The 23,607-nt window shown below is 38.9% G+C and overlaps 1 protein-coding gene across 1 annotated transcript in view; it reads right to left on the bottom strand.

Moving 5' to 3' along the window:
* Window positions 1–16,248: 16,248 nt before the first annotated feature.
* The window catches only part of Kcnh5 (potassium voltage-gated channel subfamily H member 5), a 282,287-nt gene continuing 274,928 nt past the window's right edge, over window positions 16,249–23,607 (bottom strand). Inside the window, exon 11 of the mRNA XM_075947437.1 lies at window positions 16,249–17,307. Within this exon, the coding sequence (XP_075803552.1) occupies window positions 16,360–17,307 (948 nt within the window). The 3' untranslated portion in view covers window positions 16,249–16,359. The remainder of the gene's footprint in view (window positions 17,308–23,607) is intronic.

The following is a 23,607-nucleotide window of genomic DNA, read 5'->3' as shown; positions in this document are numbered from 1 at the left end:
CAGACAGGTGGGAAAAGACCATGACTGTGGGGTGTGTACATTAGCCACAAGCTGAAAATGATGGACACTTTGACCTGCTATGCTGTTGCCCCAGCTGCTACTGATAATTCTTGGTACTATTTCTAGAAACATTCTCAGGGACTGTCTTCAGAATAAGCCAGCTGACTCTACTAAGGGCAGATTACTCACCACACAGTTTGTATCATTTGACTAGGGAAAGTAGCCTACATGTGGTCTAAATTAAGGTTCTCAGCCTCAGTCCTTTAGACACATAGCACTGGATATTCCCGGGGATTAAGGCCATCCTACATACTGCAGGATACTCAGTGACTCCCAACAGATGCCCAACACTCCAGCCCCCACTGTCAACGAAATATGCTTCAAGAAAATGCAAAATATCTCTAAGGAGTAAAAAAAATCATAGGAGTATTGACAACGAACTCAAAATCTTTGAAATATTCAAAAGAATGTGTAGAGTTTGAAGAATTACCATGTTTCTCACTGTTGAGTTGTTGAGGTAACTTTAGACATGTTGATACACAGGACATTCAAAGTGAAAAATTTTAGGGGGAACATTTGTACGAAGGAAAAGGCACATTGTTCTGTCATCAAACTCCAGCACCAAGTACAACGAATGGTGGCAATGTCAACTGGATAAGAGCCTGGGTCTCACTATGTGCCTGATACTCAACAGAGCTGAACAAATAGCCTTGATTTTGAAGTTAAAGAAACATATCCCAAACAGAATCTAAACTTTAAACCCAAAATCTATTACTTTACATGATTTCAGGTCTTAATGTGTGTGTGTATGTTGTCGGGGTTTCTGTCCTGCTTGGTTTCTGCAGCCATTTAATCCCAAAGAAATTCATACAGAAGAGTCTACATTAGTTATAAACTGATTGGCCCATTAGCTCAGGCTTTTTATTAACTCTTATAACTTATATTAGCCCATTATTCTAGTATATGTTAGCCACATGGCTCAGTACCTTTTTCAGCAGGGCAGGTCATATCTTGCTTCTTCGGTGTCTGGGTAGGACTCGGGAGGAATGGGCTTCCTCTTTCCCAGAATTCTCCTGTTTCTTTGACCAGCCTCTGCTTCCTGTCTGGTTGTCCCACCTATACTTCCTGCCTGGCTACTGGCCAATCAGTGTTTATTTAAAACCTAATTGACAGAATATAGACAATTGTCCCGCAGCATGTGTGTGTGTGTGTGTGTGCGCATGCACTGCATGTACACATATGCATATTTATATGTGTTTGTATGTATACTGTATGTGTATATATGCAAGTCATGTACATATAAATATATATATATATATATATATATATATATATATATATATATGCACTTGTGTGTGTGTATACCAAAGTAATTATGCAGTACATAAAAGTGAAAAGGCATGTATTTGGTAATTTAATGCTATATATCACAATTCCTTGAACAAAGTGAATTAACATTGTGCTCTAATAGCTTGTTAATCACACCAATGATGAGAGTACGGCAAATAGCCAACCTTCAAATAAAATGCTGGATAGATTAAGTCAACAGCAATCTTTTGGTCATGTATACTCACAGCCTGGAGAATGGAGGACACTCAGCAAGGAGGCCTGCAATAGGGTTGTTCTGAGGACAGAACCAAGGCATTTGGGAGGCTGGCTTTGTAGCAACAAAAAGATGGAGAGAGTCTGGGGTTTCAGGGAAGAATGTGATAGGCTTGAATATGCTTATGGATAACGTTAACAATCTGTTAAGAGGAGAACTGGTGCGGTGTTTTCCCCAGAGGGGTGAGGCAGAGTGGAACATGTGTATCAGAAACAAGACAGCCTATACTTAATTTTAGTTCCTATGTGGTACAAAGTTATCAAGTCATAGCACAGCACGAAAGGCATCGTGATGCATGTTCCTAGACAGTTGTGATTTATGATATCTCATTCATCTTGAATACAAAGAAAAGACCAAGCAGTCGAAGCCTTCCCCAAGGACTTAGTGGTACTAATGTTTTGCAAATTAAAATCTTCCTTCAAAACTTTTAATTTCAGCAACAGGAATTAAAAACTTCTAAACACTATAGACAACTGGAGAAGAAGAAAAACACAGCCCTTTCTTTTCAGTTCATGTCTACATCATCTGAGAGCCTAGTTCTGAGTTTGGTGCTTCTGTGTGGTATCTCAACAGAGATACCATGAAGAAGGAGGTGGTACTGGGGACTGAAATGCTTCCTGTTTGTAAACAGGCAGACCACACATTGGGGTCTACCTTAGCATACTTTTCTGCCTCAGGAACTTTCGAAAACTGCAACACCCTTAAGTTCTATAATCACATTGTTTTCTAAAGGTGCCCTCAACTCCCAGCGATCTTCCTCAAGTAATTTTATATGTATTTAATTGTATTTTATTTCTATAATCACTGATACAATAGGTAAGTTTCAGAACTAGATTTGAAAATCATTTGGAGTATTAAAATAATAAATAAATAAAGAGCAAAAGCTTGATCCAGCACCAAAGATCTAAGTTTGAAGACTTTTCTGACAATTTCAGTCTACAAAAGAGTTCAGAAAGGCTGTTCATCACCCATAGCCTAAAGCCTTATTTCTCCAATGGGGTTGATGAGAGAATTACATATAAAAGGAGCTAGAATTTATTTGTCGGCTCTACTTGTCCATCCATCCACTCATCCATCTACCCATCCACCCATCTATCTTTCCATCCATCCATAGCATATAAAATAATGAGAGCCTCAGTTCCATACCAACAGTGAGTCAATGGAATAACAAAAATAACTATGAAAGCACAGCAAACAGAATCTTGGCAGACAAACAGACATCTTCATCTTCCTGATGTAGTATAGTGACCCTATGTCACATTAGAGATGACACATCAAACTATCAGTCTTGTCTTTGTTCTATCTCATGTTTATATCATTTGCTTAAATAATTTAGGTGACAGACCAACATTAATTCAATATCTAGTTCTCTGTCTGTCTATCTATTTGTCGCTCATGTTTCATCTTGAACTTTTGAATTTAATTTTGTAGCTATAAATATTAAATCAGGACAAATTCTATAAGCATCCAAATCCTGGTATATGTGCCATCCAGAGTCTCATAAGATATTGCAACACTGAGAGTGAAAATAGTACCACCCTCTGGAAATTTTCTATTTAATTGAATAAAATCAGGGTTATTTTTTATGTAGCTGATATGTTATACAATTTAATACATTCCCTGAAGTATAAAAGGGAATGGTGGGGTGGGGGAGTACACACGCGCACACACCAACGCCCACACACTATAGGTGGGGGCTATTGATTGTGTCTGAGCAAACTTTGAACTAGTCCAGTTTTCTCCATGCATAGAGGGAGAAAACTTGGAGCTTTACTCAGGGCTGAGTGTCAGCGCAGGTTATTAATATTTATGGCTCCTTCTCAGGAAGTCTGAAATCTATTCTAGCCTGCTAAGAAAATCAATGGAAGCTCCATATAGCCCACTCTATCCTTTAAGACACTTTCACGCTATTTTCTCATTTGATCTATCCCCAACCTACTTTAGGCTACTCAAAGAGATGGACACTCCAGCAAGCAAAGTAAAGAGACCTCTTAACCTGTCCACCAGTGCTGAAGTTTCTTATTTTCAAATGATGTCCCTAACAGCCAGCATCTCCCAACCCCCACCACCTGGGCCTCCACTTTGTTGGGGATTTTCTGGTGATTGTGATTGTTGAACATGTTCCCTTACTCTACCTTTTTTTCCCTCATGCCAGGCAGGGGGCCTTGAAAGCTACCTCAGACTTTAGGCTACCTACAAAGAGCCTCTTCTTCTTGGCCTGCTGGTAGCACAATGAAAAACTACAGGGAAGAGGAGGGCACAAGCATATGTATGCAGCGGGGAGAGAACACCTGCTCTGAGTCACTGCCTTCCACCTTTTGTCTACTTGGTAAAATTTGGGGCTAGCATGTAAAGACAGACAATGTGGAAACATAAAGAAAGCAGACTTCCCTCTCCCAGCAGCAATCACTTGTCAATAGCTCTTCGGGTAGGGGCTCCTCCATGCTGGGGTTTTGTCTGACTTGAGCTTGCACAAGTCATGCTATCAGACTTGCTGAGAGTCCCTATGTATAGCTGCCCTGTTGTGTCTGGAAAACACTATTTCCTTGAAGTCTTGCACTACCTTTTGTCTCTTACAATCTGTCTTTGTCTTCTTGCACATAGATTCCTTGAACCTTGAGGGTAGGGATGTAAGATAGACATCCCCTTTAGGGCTGAGCATTCCATAGTCTCCTATTCTCTGCACACTAACCAGTTGCGGGTCTCTCTGTCAATGTCCAGCTACTGCAAGAAGCAGCTTCCCTAATGAGGGTTGAGCTCTGTCTAGTTGTAAGTCTTCAGGGGTTGTTTCAATGCTATTCTTGGGGCAAGTTGTAAGGAAATAGGATGAAAATAGAGGGATCACTGTTTACTCATTTGTGTAGTGTGTTCCACACCCTATTTTTTGAGGATGTGTTATGCGTGATCATCACACCGTTGACCCTTGAATTACTGGGATTTAACTCAGAGTTTACCACCCATATTTTGCTGCTTCCACTGCAGAGGCAACCCTTCACTAGCTCTCCTTCCAGTATGCTGCTGTATAAACTAAGTAGATAATTCCAAAACACCATATTATAAATTGTTGTTACTATTGATACTAAGAAACATTAAAGAGTTCCTACATGACGCTCCATGTATTATTGTGTCATGTGACACTCTTCTTCTCACATGACACCGATGTGGGATTCCCCTCTGTATGCTGTGAATACCAATGGTTAATAAAGAAACTGTCTTTAGCCCATGATAGGGTAGAATAGAGTTAGGCAGGGGAAAACTAAGCTGAATGCTGAGAGGAAGAAGGTGAATCAAGGGAAGCCATGGAGCCACCACCAGAGACAGACATGATGAAACCTTGCCAGTAGGCCATGAGACTCATGGTAAAACATAAAATATCAGAGATGGGTTAATTCTAGATGTAAAAGCTAGCTAGCAATATGCTTAAGTAATTGGCCAAGCAGTGATTTAATTAATACAGTTTCTGCGTGGTTATTTTGGGGATCTGGGTGCCTGAGAAAACAAACAAGTGGCTTCTTACTACATGACATTCCATATATTGTTGTGTTATACGTCACATTCTTTTTTTGTAATAAAGCATCATCATCATTTTGTTCCATTGTGTGTTTGAAATAATTCCACAATGTCCTATTATTAGAAGAATTTTTAATGCATTGATAGAGTTAAGAAATATTAAATAAAATAAACTTTATTTTCAAATTTAAAAAATCTCACAAAGTCTACTTAGATCAGATAATTAGCTCTCATTCATAATACATGAGATCCAATTATTCAAAGTAATTTACTACTGGATCATGGTATTATAACTGAATATGATACAAATTTTATTACTTATACCATGCCAGATACAAATATTGCTCAAGATTAAGGTGGTACTGGTAAAGATAATATCAAAAGGCTTCTTGTGCTGGTTATTTTTTGTCAACTTGACATAAACTAGGACATCTTAGGAAAATGAAACCCAGTTGAGAAAATGCTTCCATCAGATTTCCCTGCTGTTAACTCTGTATGGCATTTCCTAGATTAATGATTGATGTTGGAGGGTCCAGCTTACTGTGGGTAGTACCTCCAATGAGAAGGTTTAAGAAAGCAATCTGAGCAATAAGGGAGGGAGCCTATAAATAGCACTTCCCCATGCCTTCTGCTTCAGTTTCTGCCTCTAGGTTCCTGCCTTGGCTTCCTTTAGTGATAGGTGTTCACCTGGAAGTGTAAGAAGAAATAAACCCTTTCCTTCCTTAGTTGCTTGCTTATGATGTTTATCACAGCAATATAAAGCATCAAGACACACCCCTGAACTTATTCCTATGCATTTTTGTAGGAATCTTTTCATATATGTAACCAATTCAAATTTCCAAGAAAGACTCACTAATTCAAACAAGTTCCATAAAATGCACATTTTATTCTGTATCATGAAAAAATATCCACATTTAAATAAAGTGTGAAAAAAAAGCAAAGTTAATCCTCCCTGATGAAATACAGTTTATTGTGCTAAAACCCAGGATTAATTTGGGTTAGAAACTTCCACCTGCCAATTCATTTTTGGAAACGATTTCTTTAGAACAAACTTTCAATAAAGTGGAAATTGTGACAAACTTCCCAACTGCAATTTGATCACAGTATTTCAGAATTGACCTTAAAGTCTCCAATTTAAGATGTTTTCACATAACCTCTAAGCAGTTGAGCAATAAGTCAATAGTACATACAAAATTTCTATATTACACACTGCAATGTCTTGATTTAAGTAGAAAAACATGATCAGCCTAGCATGAAGCAAATTTTGAAAACTATAGACAAGTACTGTTTAACATATTGGTATTAAAAATATCTTCCATGAAGTGTTGACCTACTTCCTTAGTCAATAGATAAACCAAATTTCCTTATCCAATACATAAACCAAACATTTCCACCAAGTTAACCCTTAGGAAGCATTTTTAATATCCACAAATATGGTTACAGTGGCAGAAACATTTTTGAGAACTTGAAAAAATAAATCCCTGTAGCAAGATCAGTCAGGAGTTTACATTGTAAGGTACAAAATGGTATCACTGGTATACACAAAGTTAGTAGAACACAGAGTCAAAAGAAATAAATAATTTTCAATATATCTTAGATATGAATAATTCAGTAGTATTGTCTGAGTACCAAGCATTTCCTGAAGTCACTGCCATCTCAATAAACAACAGAAAACAACTGCCAGTTGTAACAGAAATTTTTACCACAACATGTAGGTGTGGAAATGATTCTAACCTACTGTCCACCTTACCCTAACCCTTTCACCAAGGAGGGAAATATTCATCGACAATGAGAGTTTAAGTCAGTTTCTTAGGTAAAGCATGAATTTTCCCTCCCTCTAACTATAATGAGCTTTAGCACAGAAGGAGGCTGCTACAGAGGGAAGCCAGTGGATCCGATATAAAAACTGAGCCAACTTAAGACCTCATGTCACTGATGGAGATGCTGAGACTCACAGCATCAAACATTCCCCCGGGGGTCAAAAAGCAGTCCTTGCCACTAAGATTTCTAAAATGAAATATGTTAGATAACTGATTTTAAATAAAGTACATTGAGATTTTATTTAATAATCCACTCTTATGAGATAAAATAGACCAATATTAAAGACTCAGTTCAGTCAAACTTGGACACAAAACTAAAAAATATCAGTCATTCTAATTTGCATAGTTTACTGCCTAGCTCATCTTCCTACTTGATCAACTGGGCTACTATCAGGAATATTTTCATAGCATTCTGGTTGAAAAAGTCTGGAACCAACTCTTTCAACACTTTTCAATTTCCTTTACTCAGTGAAGCACCTCACCATGGGAAGAGGTGGCTCAATTTTACATTGCCCAAGATCATTTAGCTGAGAATAAGGATACAATACTTGCCAATGTGTTTTTTACATCAGTTATTAAGTATAAATATTCCATCTTCTTTATTCAGTCATTGAGCTAGATTTTATCCCCCTTGTCTATGCTGGTTCTTCATCAACCAGTGATTCTGCATAAATATGTCCTCTGGAAACTGTCTAATCAAGAGGCAAACCAACCACCCAGGTACTTTAGGGACTTGGACTTCTGGATTGAAGCCAAACTGGTAAACTCGGAAGCGGGTAGAAAAGCATCCTCTCATGTTAAAAGCCCTAAATAACTGACAAGTTTTCAAACTAGTTCACAATGTTTCATTCAAATCAAAACCACGGTTGTAGCATGTGATTTCAAAATTAACCAAACAAAAACTATTAAAAAAAGATATCTCACAAGGAGGAATCACTTAGGAGGCAACAGCATTCTCGCAATACCCTGTTGCTTTTCGGCAGTGTTCTTTAACCAAATGCCACAATCAGCACAGGTTAGCAATGAACGTGTAGCACCTCATTTACATGAAAATGCCAAAGATGAAAGCGACCTAACCATGAGGACTTTGGATAGAGTCCCAGGGATCCTCCCACTTAGACAAAATCTGTCTGCTAGTCACAGTTCCCTCTGCCTCCTGTCACGCACAGAGCAGCTTGGGTTGAGACCTCTACTGTGAGGTGGTCATGTCCTATCTGTCCTTCGTTCTCTCAAGACACTTCCTTCAAACATCTCAAAAGATTGAAAAACAAAATCGATCGCATTTTAGATCTTAACTTTTTCCATTAGAGAAAATTAATTTGTTTAAAGCAGATATCTATCTATGTGTCTATATAGAGACAGATAGATAGGTAGCAAGCGTGTTAAATTTGGGTGAGAACACAAGACTCCATTCTAAACAGAAATTATTCATTTGGAAGATGCATTTAATAGTGGCTTGGCAAGAAACGGTCATCAGTATAATCAATAAAAAGGCTTGAAAACTCTATTTAAAACACAATGAGTCAAAAGAAATTTAGAAGACTTCTGATGTCTCACCTAAACTACAGAAAGAAAAAAAAACAATCTTGAACACATTGTTTTCTTTAACATATACATATATATTAATATATATATTAAAAACCCCTCTTAGGTGAAAATTCATCTGGGAAGGACAACATAAAGTACTCACACCTGTCATGTGTCACATTTGTCTCTTATTGTAACTACATTTCCCACTTCCCCCATTGGTGCCTGTCAGCTGCTGGGAGAAGGGAAGGGAAATTCAGTTTTTAGATCATGGCTGATTTTATTCACAATAGTTCTCAACCTCTGCCATTTACTCTGGCCACTAGGAAAGTCAAGCATTGACGTTACAGGCTACAGTTTTGTTTTGTTTTGTTTTAATTCTTTTTATTTAGAGAATCTTTAACTGTATATATCCTGAAAAAAAATTGAAATTCATGCTGGAAGAGTCTGTCCTTACAGCCTTAGGATTATGCAGGAAGACATTTTCCTAAGGTCCAACTGCTTGTGTTTGAATAACTTTATATATCCTGAAAAAAAATTGGAATTCATGCTGGAAGAGTCTGTCCTTACAGCCTTAGGATTATGCAGGAAGACATTTTCCTAAGGTCCCACTGCTTGTGTTTGAATATCAGCTTTACTGATCTGTTGTTTATTAATTAGGTACTACAATCCTACTAAGTTCCTTAATTTACTTCTTCATAGGAATGCTGCAGAATTAAATATGATTGTTTAACTACCTTGATTAGTGCAGGGAATACTCAGTAACTATGAGCCTAACTAACATTCACTTACTTCTAGATCTAAGGGGAAAGAAGCACACAGAGTTGACTTCTCTCCGCTAGGCTGTGCTATCTCTGGTTCATTATCCAATCCCTGAGTGGTTTTGACTCCCACAAAGCATGCAAATCACCTTGCATGAAGAAGCAAGAGACAGAAAATCTTAAATTACAGAGCATACGAGTACTCTCAAGACAGATGACACACAGTAGGTACTTTAAAATTTCAGATTTATGGCTCTTCCTTACATAGCATGACCCGGCACTTTAATGATAATCTAGAACCAGCCACAACTTCTATTGCCATGTAAACAAGTTTGGGCTAACCTATTCTTTCTATATCCAAATTCACAAACATGCCCAACTTCATCATTGAGTTCAATCAATTTTAGTACTCTATAGATAACTTAAGCAAGGAAACCCTCTGGGTATGTTGGCCTTCCTGAGTGTTTTTGAGGTACAAGAGATAAAAGAATAGTGTGGGAGAATCCCATCTTGCTTCAGGACCTTTGGACACGACCCTTCTCAGATAGCTAAGAAGCATCGATTGAGCATAAAATACTTTGAAAATTAAAGTTATTAATCACAATTTAAAGGGGCACAGCCTAACACATTGATGTATTGGATATAATTGGGTATCACTATTCAATTAATTAATTTGTTACTTAAAATATTTTAGCTTTAGAGAAAGAGTTTCTTTGTCTTAATTTTTAAAAGTCAACTGACTTAACATCTGAGTGTCTCATTCTAGAAATCTCCTAAATGAGAAAAATTGAGTCAAGTCCAGGAGATACAAAGAGAACCTCTATAAATGTGGGGAAACTTAATTTATGTTTTAGCAGAGGAAAACAGAGGTGAATAGAGACTAACAAAAGGACGACAACTCCTAGTTAATATTGACTATGGATGATAAATCTTTCAAATAAGTAAAATTTGAAAATACTTTAGTGACAATCTAAGCTTTAGAATGGAGAGACATGGAAATCACGGACAGGTCATCAAAGAGTGGCAACTCTGGAACTTCACTGTCAAGACCACATTTCACCCAATTCTGCTCTGGGGACTTGAGTCAGCTTATGGGTGAGTCCTTTGTTTAGAAAAGAAAACTAACAGTAAAGATGAATCTATTCAGCACAGAGGCATCTGACTTTATTTCTTGTTCAATTGCTAGAGTTGAGCCAAGTTTAGGAACTGATATCATCTCAATGTTTAAAAACTCTTTAAGATTTAGAATACATATATGTTGTTCTTTTGCCTTTCAGGGGGGTGTGCCAGTCAGGAAAATACATGATGACTCTAGGAAAGGGGTAGTCATGTTTTCCTTTTGTTTGACTGTTTCTACTCAAAGGAAACTGGTGGAAAGTATGTGTATGTTAAAGCAACTGTTAGCTTTAATGCTGTTATACAGTGGATAAAAATTATAAATATTACTAATTCTTTAGCAAATAGAGGATACAGTAGAAAGCAAAAAGTTGGGGCCAATGACATTTTTAGCCCCCTTTGACTCTAAGGTTTAATTTTTAAAGACTTTTAAAGCTAATAATTTTTTGATGCTTGCAACTATGTGTACTTCAAAAAAGTCCTAGTAAATTCTTAGTTGGAAACATATTTTTAAATTGCAGTTAGGTGAGAATCCTAACAAAACCCAGTGAGAAATCTAAACATAAATGTTCTTTCTGTTGAAAAAAAAAAGTCCCCTTTGTGTTAGTGTTCTTGTTCTTTTCTTACCCTGAGCCATCACAGCAAATATAACAAAACGACTTTGTGTGGAACCCTGAGGACAAAAGCTTCTTTGTAGAATGAGAAAACATTAACAAAATTGCCTTCCATTCAAAAATCAAATGTCTATGAATTGAACATTGCTTCCTTGAATTCTAACAATAACAATCCCATCAATTTCTCAATTAAAGCACTGTCACTAAGGACACACAACACGAGCAGATTTTAGTGCCCTTTCAAATAACTAATGTAGTTTTCCTGTTTAAAAAAAAAAGTGACTTCCCCTTGACCTAATAACAGCTTGATAGAACCTGGGAGTATTTGGAGCCTTTGTTTTAGTACTCAGTGTTTGGAAAACTGAGACAGAAAATCAGCACGCTAAAGACAGTTATCCAAACTTTGCTAGATTGACAGAGCTGGAATCAGAATCAGAGATGGCACCCACTGATATTTAAATTTTAAGCATACTTTCTTCTCTTCCTTTCCAACAGAATCCCAGGAGCATACTCACATCTAAGAAAGATATCAAAGCACAGCACTCACCTAAGAAAATGCTCATTTTAGAGGTATCTATGTGTGGTAGATCCAGACAAATTTTCTCTTTCTCTACATGAAACACTGGGAGCAGGGGACTCAGAAAATAACTTTAAAAAGAAAAATGATACATGGTAGTAAAATTCAGCAACAACTAAGTTAGTGGAAAAAGAGGCCATGAATTGGAAGGAGAGAGAGGATGGAGGGGTATATGGAAGGGTTTGGAGGGAGGAAAGGGAAGGGAAAATATTATAATTAAATTATAACCTCAAAACTTTTAAAAAGGACAATTTCACAAGGACCAGCTGCTGCACAATTCGAGGCACTTCTTTGAAGATTAACTTAAACAAAACCAAACAAAAGTAACAGGTTTTTCCAAAAGAATTCTTGAAGTTTCACAGGTTCTCACAGGTAAAAAATATCTCCTTAAAGCCGGGCGGTGGTGGCACACACCTTTAATCCCAGCACTCGGGAGGCAGAGGCAGGCAGATCCTGTGAGTTCGAGACCAGCCTGGTCTACAAGAGCTAGTTCCAGGACAGGCCCCAAAACCACAGAGAAACCCTGTCTCGAAAAAACCAAAATAGATAGATAGATAGATAGATAGATAGATAGATAGATAGATAGATAGATAGATAGATAGATAACTCCTTAAATCCCATGTGACTTGTATTTGGAGTCCAGTTAGACTAATTTTCAAACTTTCATTTTGGTTTGCTCTTATAATTGACATTCTTGGTTAAAGTACTGGGTACCACTGAGTAGGTCATTGTTCTAGGAGCCATTTAAAACCCCACATTCTCATGCTCTCTGTCCTCTGATCAATGCAAAGTTGTAGGGAATTTTCTTAACTGCAATAAATGTGCAGCCAGGTTTGTAATGAAAATAAAATTCTTTAAAGAATGAAGTTTGGCCTGCCCTGATTGTTCTTCGAGCAGATGAGGGAGGGTGACTTGATCGGGGGAGAGGGAGGGAAATGGGAGGCGGTGGCGGGGAGGAGGCAGAAATCCTTAATAAATAAATAAATTAAAAAAAATAAAAATAAAAAAAGAAGAATATACCTTAAAATAAATAAATAAATAAATAAAAATAAAAAAAATAAAAAAAAGAATGAAGTTTGGTTGTGAGCCTAGCCTTTGAATCCACAAGAATGACTCTAGGTAAGAGTCTAATAGTGGAAAGATTACTAAAATACCCTTCCCCTGTAATCAGATTCATGACTACCTTAATTGGCATCATAGAACCTTCATCCAGTAACTGATGGAGGCAGGTGCAGACATCCACAGCTAAGCACTGGGCTGAACTCCTGCAGTCCAGCCATAGAGAGCGGGGACCACTATTGTGAATAGAAGGAAACCCACAGAAACATGGGACTGGCAGCTGGGGAACCTGCTTAAGAACAAACTAGGCCCTCTAAGTGTGGGTGACAGTTGTGTGACTTGGGTAGTTTGTGGGGCCACTAGCTGTGGAACCAGTATTTATCCCTACTGCATGAACTGGCTCTTTGGAGCCCATTCCCTCTGGAAGGATACCTTGCTCAGCCTAGATACAGGGTGAGGCCCTTGGTCCTGCCTCAAGTGATGTGAAAGCTTTTATATCTGTCACATGGGAGGCCTCACCTCTCTGAGGAGTGGATGGGGGTATCGTGGGGAGAGTTTGGGGGTAGCAGGAAGATGGGAGGAAGAGGGAACTGTGATTGGTTGTAAAAAAAAGATTGTTTAAAAATTAAAATAATCAGAAGACTATAATTTTAGATATTTTGAAATAAATATTGATTTTCAACTTTAAAAAAAAGAATGAAGTTTGAGTGTGAATTCCACCACTATTCCTGAACTACTTCAAAGTCACTGATGTAAATGGGAGGCACTATGAGCTTTGACACTTTTTTCTACTTTGGGGGTTTCTATTCATCCTTTATTACAAGCTCTTCTGTCGCCAAATCACATTCAGTGCGAGGCTCTCCTGATACTTGTCATAAAACCACCTGCCCAGAATACAGTGTCTCATCTTCCACCGTCATAGCATCATGACAGAGTTAAAGATGGATAGATTGCTTTGCAAAATGTTTTCATTTCAAAGACATGTCCACTTAATCCTATTAGTACGTTGTTCAGAAGTATAATAATAAAAAAAATATTTCGGATGCATCAAGAGCACCTATACAGTATAGGACTAAAACATGCAGTCAGCTGGTCCCACAAAGAGCCTGCACTGTTTGCGTGCTGGCTGAGGCTACCCAGAGTCGTGATACATGTGATGTATCATTAGCACATGTGTGCAAGCAAGCTCTCACCCTTCGGTTAAAGTCTGACTAAATTCTACTGTGGAGAATTGTAAAATCTGGAATCCTAAGACTATGTACAACGTTTGCCGAATATGTGCAGAGTGCATTCAGCACCACATCGTGTCATGCACACAGAGGACAGGGGTCTGGAAAAGAATTCTGTGGAAACTGCACCGACAAAAATAAGCAATTGATACTTTCCTACCCTACTGAAGGCCTGGCGTAGTTCAAAAAACCATTATGCTTCTTTCCCACCTATGGGAACATGTGTTTAGATAGAAATCTCATTATGGCCGAAGCTGTAAGTCATTAGCTAAAACTGTTTGAGTCATTGTCAGATCCTGGCAAAGGTTTGTAAGCCTGATACGGAAAGGCATGTGTTCCATTTCAAACCCGTTTCCTGCGCCAGTGACTCTCTTACAGCTTGAGACCAGCTGTTGGCTCTGAATGCAGCTGAAGTCAGAACAATGGTTTCTGCACTCACGGTTTTTCTAATCACCCATTCAGCTTTAAAGGTATTTGTCACACTTGACTTTAACAAAGAAGAAAACACTCTAGAACCCAGTAGTCTGTGAAGTCAAGGACAAGGTTTCTTCCAAGTGCAAAAGCTAAAACAATGCCCCCAAACTTCAATTTTAAGGCTAATTTTGTAATTTCGCTTCCTTTTGCCTGTGGCAGGTAGGTTATCTTAGCAGAACACAGAAATATCTGGCCCTGGAAATGTCCATTTTGAGTAATGGGAAGTAAAGGAACTATAAGCCACTGTAGCTAATACACATTCCAGGAGTCCTAGAAGAAAGGGGCACATCTTGTGTGAAGATCTTTAAATGTATTTCCTGTTTTATACTTCTCCAGTATGACTGTGGTAACTCTCCTTTCTATAACTTTAGAGAGACTGGAAGATAGAAAAGCACATAAAATTGGGTATAAAAGAACAAAATATTTTTTCCTTTGATTTTTGTCACCACCTTTTGCATATTCACCTGTGTATATAGGCATATATAATGCATGTATATGCGTAGCCTAGCAATACACAAGTGACTGGCATACATTTGCAGGTCAATGCAAACACCTGCTTCCTAACTCTTGATATTAAATTTTGTGCCTACACCAACTGAAATGCACGTGCCCAGGAAGAACTCCAGGAACTCCTGGACTGATAAGAAACAGCCTCCATGGGTTCTCAAGAGGGGTCTGCATTTCCTTTTGAGTGTTATCATCTAAGGGCCTAAATATAGACAGCGCAACTTTTGTGATGTCTCTTTTGGTTGACAATAGGCACTTTCTCAGAAGAGGAATTGTTCCTCAAAAGACTATGACATTCAGCCCCATAAGCCTTTGTGAGTGGGTCTGCCTGAGCCATGGTGGTCTATTGTTGTCAACCCAACAGAAGGCCAGCAATGCAACTGTGTGCAAAAGCTTAGGGACATTTGTACCCAGAATACAGTCATAAAAAAGCAGTTATCCTTCTAGACTGGTTATTTTGTAAGTTAACCGCAACTCATCTATCACCTCTTCAAGCAACCAAAATCATGTGTCGGCATTTCTATACCTGTATTTCATTCTTTCTAAGCCACGGAGGTGCAATTAAAACATGTCTAATTGCTTATGTTCTTTTTAAAAAAGTATATCATTAACAGTTAAAATTTTGATATGTTTCTTTGCTAAGAGCCTTTCAACACCCCCTTTTGAACGAGCTGTGGAAATATAAATGTAGACCATTTATCACCTTTTGGACAATCAGCATATCTAACACATTGTTAAAAGGCTCTTATACCCTGTGGTGCAGTGTTTCTATAATAATGTACACTATATTAACAATTGAGTCTTTATGGTGTTGATAATGTCAGCTCCCAAAATGACAGTTGTTCTCCAAGACGGAGGGAGCAGGGAATTCTTTACATAAGAATCAATGATTACTATCTAATACAATGCTAAAAAGGAGAGCTATCATTGAGGGGAAATGCAGTACATGCATAAAACCCATAGCAGTAAGTTCTCGGTATCCGACACTGGCATCAGATGTAGGCAAAAACACAGTCATTTCAATGGAGCAAACATTGCCTGTAGGGAAAAAGAACCTAACACTAAGTTACAGAAAAATACCCTATGGCATGAGATCGTAAAATGGTCTGATAGCTTCAGAAGCTGAACTCTCCCTTGACATTAATCTATAATTTTAAATAAAGAGAATAGTGAAGAAATGACAGCTCGATATACTCAGCCTGAGATCAAGTTTGTCATGGCAACATTGGCAGGTTGGACCCTGATTCTTCAAAGATTACATTGCCTTAGTTAACAAAATTCATACTTTTTTATTACAGAATAGAGATTATAAATAAATGTAAAGTGTGCATGCAGTCAACTGCATAATATACAAGCAATATCTATGTTTTGAATAATCTTCTTTGGCAGGCCAGAATCCAGCTGGACATGCAGTATGTACATATCAAAATCCATTTTGTGTTCATCATATTGAAAGCAAGTGAAAATATATATGTATATACTATATATACACACGTATGTATATAGATGTATATACCATTTTTAAATATATTGACAAATATATATGTATATATATTTATATATTAAAAGTTGATTTCATCTTTGTCAGATTCAGGTGACTCAGGCCTTGACACACTAAAAATATCCTGACATGGTATTTGGGGAGGTACTTGGAGTGGCATTTGGGGTTTTGGAGAGGAGGTCTGGGGTATACTTTTCTCTGAGAGTAGTTTTAAAATCTCTGCCACCTGCTTTTCCAGGGCAGTCATTCTGCAGCTCAGCAGCTGGATGTCCTCTTTGAGTTCGTGTTTTACTTCCTGCAGTGTGGTTTGTAAGGCCTGCTCAGGGATGGGGTAAAAAGGATGCTTGGCATCTGCCTGGATAGGACTGTGTTCCAGAGGACTTCGGGCCTCGCCAGCTTTATCCAAACGAAGGTCACTTTTTGTAATCCCACTGTCACAAGAATCTGTTTTCCTTAGCGGGTTCTTGGTCACACTGTTCTCCGAGTCACTGCTTTTGGGGTCCTCTGACAACAGCCCCATCGACTCCGCCTTGGTGACATTATTCCAGTCTTCCTTTTTCTCCTCGTGAGCCCCCATGTTGTTCTTCAATCTTAGCCACCCTTTCCCATTCCCATTTTTCATTCTGATGGGGCTGTTGACTTTGAGACATTTTTGCTCAGCACCGCCATTGGGCTTCAGTTCCATGGCATCACGGTTGTTCTGCTTAAGGGACTCACTGGTTCTCACACAGGCCAGAGAAGTCTGGATGGGGGTGATCTGTGACACGGTGACCACACTCGTACCTGTGATCGAGGCTCCGTTCTGCAAAGGGCGGCTCTCTACCTGAAGCTGGCTCCTCTCAGGGTCACTTTGCACTGAGCCCTGGTTCCTCAGTTCCTTCTGCTGCTTGAACTTCTGGAAGAGCTTCCTGACTGGGTGGTCCACAGGGATGCTGAGAGTCACCTCATTCTTCTGCCGCAGCCGCTCCTCTTCCTCCTTCTTCACATCACTAATTTTACGGAAGATGATCTAGGGAATGGGAGAGATGATTAAACCATGGTTACAGAAGCAGACAACTTTATACTCGTGTGATACTGTGTTGGGTGTGCTTTGCTTAACAAAAAAAACATCTGCACACACCACACACAGAAAACATCTGCATGTACCACACACAGAAAACATCTGCACACGAGAAAACATCTGCATGTACCGCACACAGAGAAAACATCTGCACACACCACACAGAGATAACATCTGCATACACCACACAGAGAAAACATCTGCATACACCACACACAGAAAACATCTGAGCACACCACACTCACAAAAGCATCTGACACACCACACACAGAAAACATCTTCATGTATCATACACAGAAAACATCTGCACACACCACACAGAGAAAACATCTGCATACACCACACACAGAAAACATCTGTGCACACACACTCACAAAAACATCTGCACATACAAGACACAGAAAACATCTGCACACACCACACACAGAAAATATCTGCAAACACCACACGCAGGAAACATCCCACACCCCTTTCCTAAAAAAGAAGCTATTATTCAGATACCATATAACAATCCAATATACCTTAAATCTAACACAGGAACACTGACTACTCTCTTACATACAAGCAGAAGAAAAGCAGTTGACACACCCCGTAAAAGTACTTCATGGCCCCATATAAAAGCATATATACAAATATATACTAGTATGCGTGCGTTTGTGTATGTACAAATATATGGTACTTAAAATTTCTCATTTTGGTTTGGTTTCTCCTTTTCTAACTTTGTTTCAAAACCATTTTTAATATTATCCTCAATTTATGGATAAGACAGAATTCAGGCTTTCTGAGTACTGCAAAGGTACCAAGTTTTCCAGTGACATAATCAGGTTCCATGGGAGGGGCTGGAGAGTGAGAACACTTATGTATGTGTCCACAAGTGAAGATCAAGAATCCACGAGGAAAAATTTCTAAGAAGCAAGTGTAAATTAACACACATCCTTAAAGTTGCTGCAAAGTGTACCATTAGAATCTCCTGAAAACGGTGAGAAGAAACTGCGGTGACAATATAAAAGACAATTAAAAATGATTGGCTGTATGAGATATCGCCAGGCATATTTTCAGTTAGAAGTTAACGTAGTTTTTGTTTTTTTCCCTCAGATTCCTGAAAAACAAAGTAACCGTAGGTGGAATCTGAGAGGAAAATTAAGAAGAGTTTCACCATATAAAGCACTTTCAGAATCAAACAGTTTCACAACCCAAACAAAAGGACTTCTCTCTTTCACCATCCCCACGTTTGCTCTCTGAGTAAAAACTCTTGTGAAGCCCATCGTCCCAACACATAACAGACCTCACTATATGGTGGTTCTCTCCCCTTGGACTCAAAACACCTCCAAATTGTAAACAATTTTATCACCTTTTAAAGGTTCCTCAGCCCCCAGGTATAACATATAGAATCAGGTTTGCTGTCAGAAAGAAACCTGAATGATGGCCTGTGTCAGTAGAGAAGTCAAAAGTCAAGTTGGCAGCAATCCTCCGTCTGCGCCAGGCCACTTTTTCTAAATGGAGACTGGTGCACTAATGCCAGCCTATCAAGTGGTAATAACTTGTAATTTAACATAAATAAATATTATAAATTCAATAATTACATGAAAAAGGCTACCATATGTTTTCCTCTCTGGTGGCACATGAAGTTGGGTCTTTTTAACAGATGTGACACTAATCGCAAAGTCGCACATCAAAGCTACAGAAGTTTAGCTGGAAATTGTCCCACAGTTTGACACACTTCTCATCCTTCCCACAGAAACAGAGCACGCCATACGCCTGCAGGGCATTAATGCCCTTTGGGATCAGACAGACGCCAGCAGGGAAAGCTGGACACTATTTTTATCCACTCATGTTGCTGCCATGAGCTGGCAGAGGAAGCCTGGTACAAATGGCTCTCCATGTCCCTGTCTAACTCCCCCCAGGACACTGTTTTCAATAAGTAATGGCCTAGCCTAGAGCAGGGAGAGACTTAGTGTGATCCTTGACATTAGGGGAAAGAGAACTCACTTCAAATCTCAGTGGAGGGAGCAAGAACCTGACACACAGGCAGGGCAGACATATCACAGGACAACCGCAAAATGTGTGGGTTACACTAAACAAGTACACGTTGTTTCCCTGAGTAGGGCACACAGGGAAGTGTCTGGTTTCACATGACGTTTTACTTTAACATAGTCTTGTATTTTTGTGACTCCGCTTGGTATCCCTCTTGATAGATCATATACCTCACAGTTTATAGAGTCTCCACGCTTGGTAACTGATGATTGAGAATTATGGGCATCTGAACTCAGAAACATTTTTTAAAAGATTGTCAGTATCATAGCACCGTTATTATTGTGCTTCTCAAATTCAAATTCAAGATGTTGAGTGATTTAGGCTTGTAACATACCTATGAAAAATACCGGTAGAAAAGACTTTTCTAGACCAAAAGCTGCTCATACTCACCCACTGAAACAGACAAAGGTGTTCAGATTGCTAATATTAAATTGAGGACAAAGGCTCCAAATACCAAAATACCTAGCCCAAAGAGAGGCCTGGAAGAGGGCCAGACATCCTGTGTGCATCAGAAGACAAATGAAGTAGAATTGGATTAGCTTAGTATATGTAGCCACCGAGAAAGTAAAAGGAATTTGGAAAGAGGAAGAACTGGAGTTTGAGATGTTGGGTAGCGGGAACCTGCCCTACACACCACCGCTGTTCTTTATCTCCCTACTGCAGAGGGGGAGGTAATGAGGCAGTAAATACATCTAGCTTCCCACGTTTGGGAGAACTTGAACATCAAGACTGGCCCTGACTTCTTGTCTGGACTTGATGGAGCAGCAGAACCCACATCCCTTCTCAAGGCTGCAGTGTATGTTGGGAAGAAAAGAAAACAAAGAAAAAAATAACAGCATGTCTCCTGCGGAGGCTGAAGGTTCAAATCTTTGCTTCCTTTGTAAGCTAGATAAGCATTGATGGGGATCAATATGGGCTCAGGACTTGGGACTTCAGCCTCTCAGAAGCCAGATATTGAGAAAACAGTGTGAGGTAGGAAAAGACATTCCACTCTGTGGAATATCTGCTACAAAAATATGCAGACCTTTAAATAAGCCACACATAGAGGAGATGAGCAACCAAGTGAAAAGTTTCTACACCCCGATAAGCCTCTCCACCAACGCAGCAATCCAAATCAGACCAAATAAAACTGAATTAGAAAAGCCCAGGTTTAATGGGTAAAATGCTTCCAGATGATTTTCCAGTCCCCAACAGAAAGACTGGGGGAAAAAAGACCAGAAACTCATGCATCTGTTTTTGTTGAGGGGGAGCAGTTTAAGTACCTTGTGGGAGTGGTCTTGACAGTCTCTGGGGGAAAGATCATCATTTGGTTGGCTTTCTGAAATGCAGCAGGGTTTAGAGGGAGATGGGGGAGGGGGCTTGGAGTGGAGTTTCTACCAGACTGTTTGGGTATATGGAGCCAGGGACTGGGGTGAAGCATCCACCTGAACACCAAGCACAGCCTATACCTTGAGTAGTGACCACAAGACTTCCAGACCTCAAACACAAGCCTGAGGTTCTGAAAAAGGTGAGGCCACCTTCATCCCTTAACAGTTCAGTCTTGAGCCCAGTGAAAGCAGGCTGGGAAGAGAGGGTTATAACATTCTATACCCAAAGCATACATTTTAAACTAAAACCTAGATACTAGCAAGGCCCGTGCATTTGATCAACTGCCTAACATAATAATCTATGTACTTCAAGCCAGGACATAATTTTTTAAGTATTTAATTTGATGGCGTTCACTAAATTATAAATAATTTACTATGGAACAAAAAATCAATTCAATATAAAGGTCATCAAAAAAGTTTACCTATAGCAACATAGTCCCTCTCAAGCTTGCTTCTCCCCACTTAACTGCCATCCATTCTGTGTGAGCCAGGTCCTATTAGTCTCATGTAACAGAGGAGCAACTGCCAGCTCAGAGAATTTAAATGGTTTGTCTTAGGCCACATAGCTAGCAAATGGCTAGGATTCAAATATAAGAACTTGAACTTCATATATTCCTAACCATTCACTATTCTTACACTCAGAGCAACTTAGTGCTGCCCCTTAGACCATGGGAGATTCTTGGATAATTGAATGGATGGGGCATGGAGTGATGCAGGCACTTCCATACCCAAAAAGTACCCTTTACAGAAGACTGGCTGTGGAAAAACACCCTAAAAGAATGGATTGAAACTCTTTTCTTACTGGATCAGAGGCAGCCTTGACTAATGACTGGAGAGATCTCTATGGGAGATTTGTATGATTCTTCAATGAGAGGATTTCCCCTGATTCTCAAAAAAGGCAATAAGCTTGTTTCACTACCCTCCATCAAAATACAAGCTGCCATTGATATCTATTATTTCCCTTCTAGGCGGCCTGTGTTTTCTCTTCCTTATATATACATATCAAATGTGTTACCTTCATGTAAAACAGGGAAGGCAGGATCCAATAATGTAGTGTTCCCTGAACTCCAATACTGTCTTTTCTTCCTCTCACATCTAGATGTATTTGTTTAGGAGAATGGAATTTTTTTGTCTGTTTTCTTAGATGGTATATCTCTACAACAGGGCCTGCTAAAGTGAATATCCTTTAAGAATGCATTCACATATCTAAAGTTATGAATTTAAGAGTGTCCATGTGTGAGTATGTGTGTGTGAGTGCAGGTGCCCTCAGAGTCCAGAAGAGGGCGTCAGAAGCTGTGGAAATAGCTGTGGGAATAGAGTTATAGGCAACTGTGAGGCTCCATATAGGTGCTGGAAACCAAACTTGGATGCTCTGCAAGAGCAGTAAGTGCTCTTAAACACTGAGCTGTCTCTCCAGCCACTCAATAGCAAAATCTTAATCTGAACAACCTCATCTACTTAAAAAATATATAGGTAATAGAGCTCTGTACTGCAAATAATGGGTTTTCCCTATTCTAAACAGTCAATGATATCTGGTTTTTCAATTTTAATTTTTATTTGTTTTGAGAATTTCATACCTGAATACTGTATTTCTGTCATTTCCAACCCATTCTAACTCCTCTATTGGGAGTTTGTTACTGGAGAATACAGAAACTCCCTCCCATAGCAGCCATTAATTATCTATAGATCTTCATCTGGGAGTGCAGCCATGGGAGGCTTGAGGTAAGTGGAGCTCTTACTCCTCATCAAAGAAGTTTGTTTTTGAAACCTACAACAATGTAGCAGTTCACACTGTCTAAAATGCAGAGAACAACTATCCTTGGGGTGCTCAGCTCCACTTGATACATAATAATTTAACCCCTATCCCAAAGTTCAGGGACCACCACAGGAAAAGAGGAGAAAAATTGTTAAGAGCCTGGGGACCAAGATGTCTGCAGTAAGATAGTGTCTTCAGATATTGCAAGATAGTTGCATCTATGAAGTCCGAGTAAATTTTCAATGATAACTATATCTATTATAATCTCTCAGTTGAAGCTACTACTGTATCATCCTTAACATCTGGCCCACAAGTAGGTATTTAACAAAGTCATGCTATGTAGTCAGTTCAAAATTAACCCACAAATGCATTTGGAAGGTTCTTTATTCAGAATAGTTATAGGGATATCTACTATGAGCTTAATTCTTAGCTTATGGCAATACTCTATTTTCTTCCTGAAAGGAAAGAGAATGTAGATACAGAAATGTGAAGCTCTCCATATAAAGAAAAAAAATGAATTTATGTTTCTGAGGTCTAAAAGCTTGTCTACTGGGCTCAACCATAATCTGAGAAACAAGAAAACAAAATGTTAAGGATGCCTAACTGGGCAACTCACTGCATTTTAAAAACACTTCATATTACACACTCTCCCTCTTAAATTCTCATTAACCCATAATTCTTGTCTGTGTTAGCCACGTGGCTTGGCACCTTTATCAGTGAGGCATTCTCATCTTGCTTCCTCTGCATCTGAGTGATGACTGCAGACTGAGCCTTTCCTCTTCCCAGAATTCTCCTGTTCTGGTTGCCCTGTCCATATTTCCTGCATGGCTCCTGGCTAATCAGCATTTTATTAAACCAATACAAGTGACAAATCTTTACAGAGTACAAGATCATTGTCCCACAGCAGTTTTAAAGATAACTTTATGAGCCTACATTTATATGGTAATTATTTTATACAACCATTGCAACATTATTTAATTAGGTCTACTGAATGCTTCCTTTAATGGAAATATTTATCTTGACATTTTTATCAAGTAATGAAATGTTTCAAGTAAATACTACAATAGAAAGACTGATAGATTTTATTCAACA

This window comes from Microtus pennsylvanicus, chromosome 14 (assembly GCF_037038515.1).
Source record: "Microtus pennsylvanicus isolate mMicPen1 chromosome 14, mMicPen1.hap1, whole genome shotgun sequence".
NCBI classification, from domain to species: domain Eukaryota; kingdom Metazoa; phylum Chordata; class Mammalia; order Rodentia; family Cricetidae; genus Microtus; species Microtus pennsylvanicus.
The sequence above is the reverse complement of the archived record's forward strand: the minus strand, read 5'-3'. Positions and strand labels throughout refer to the sequence as shown.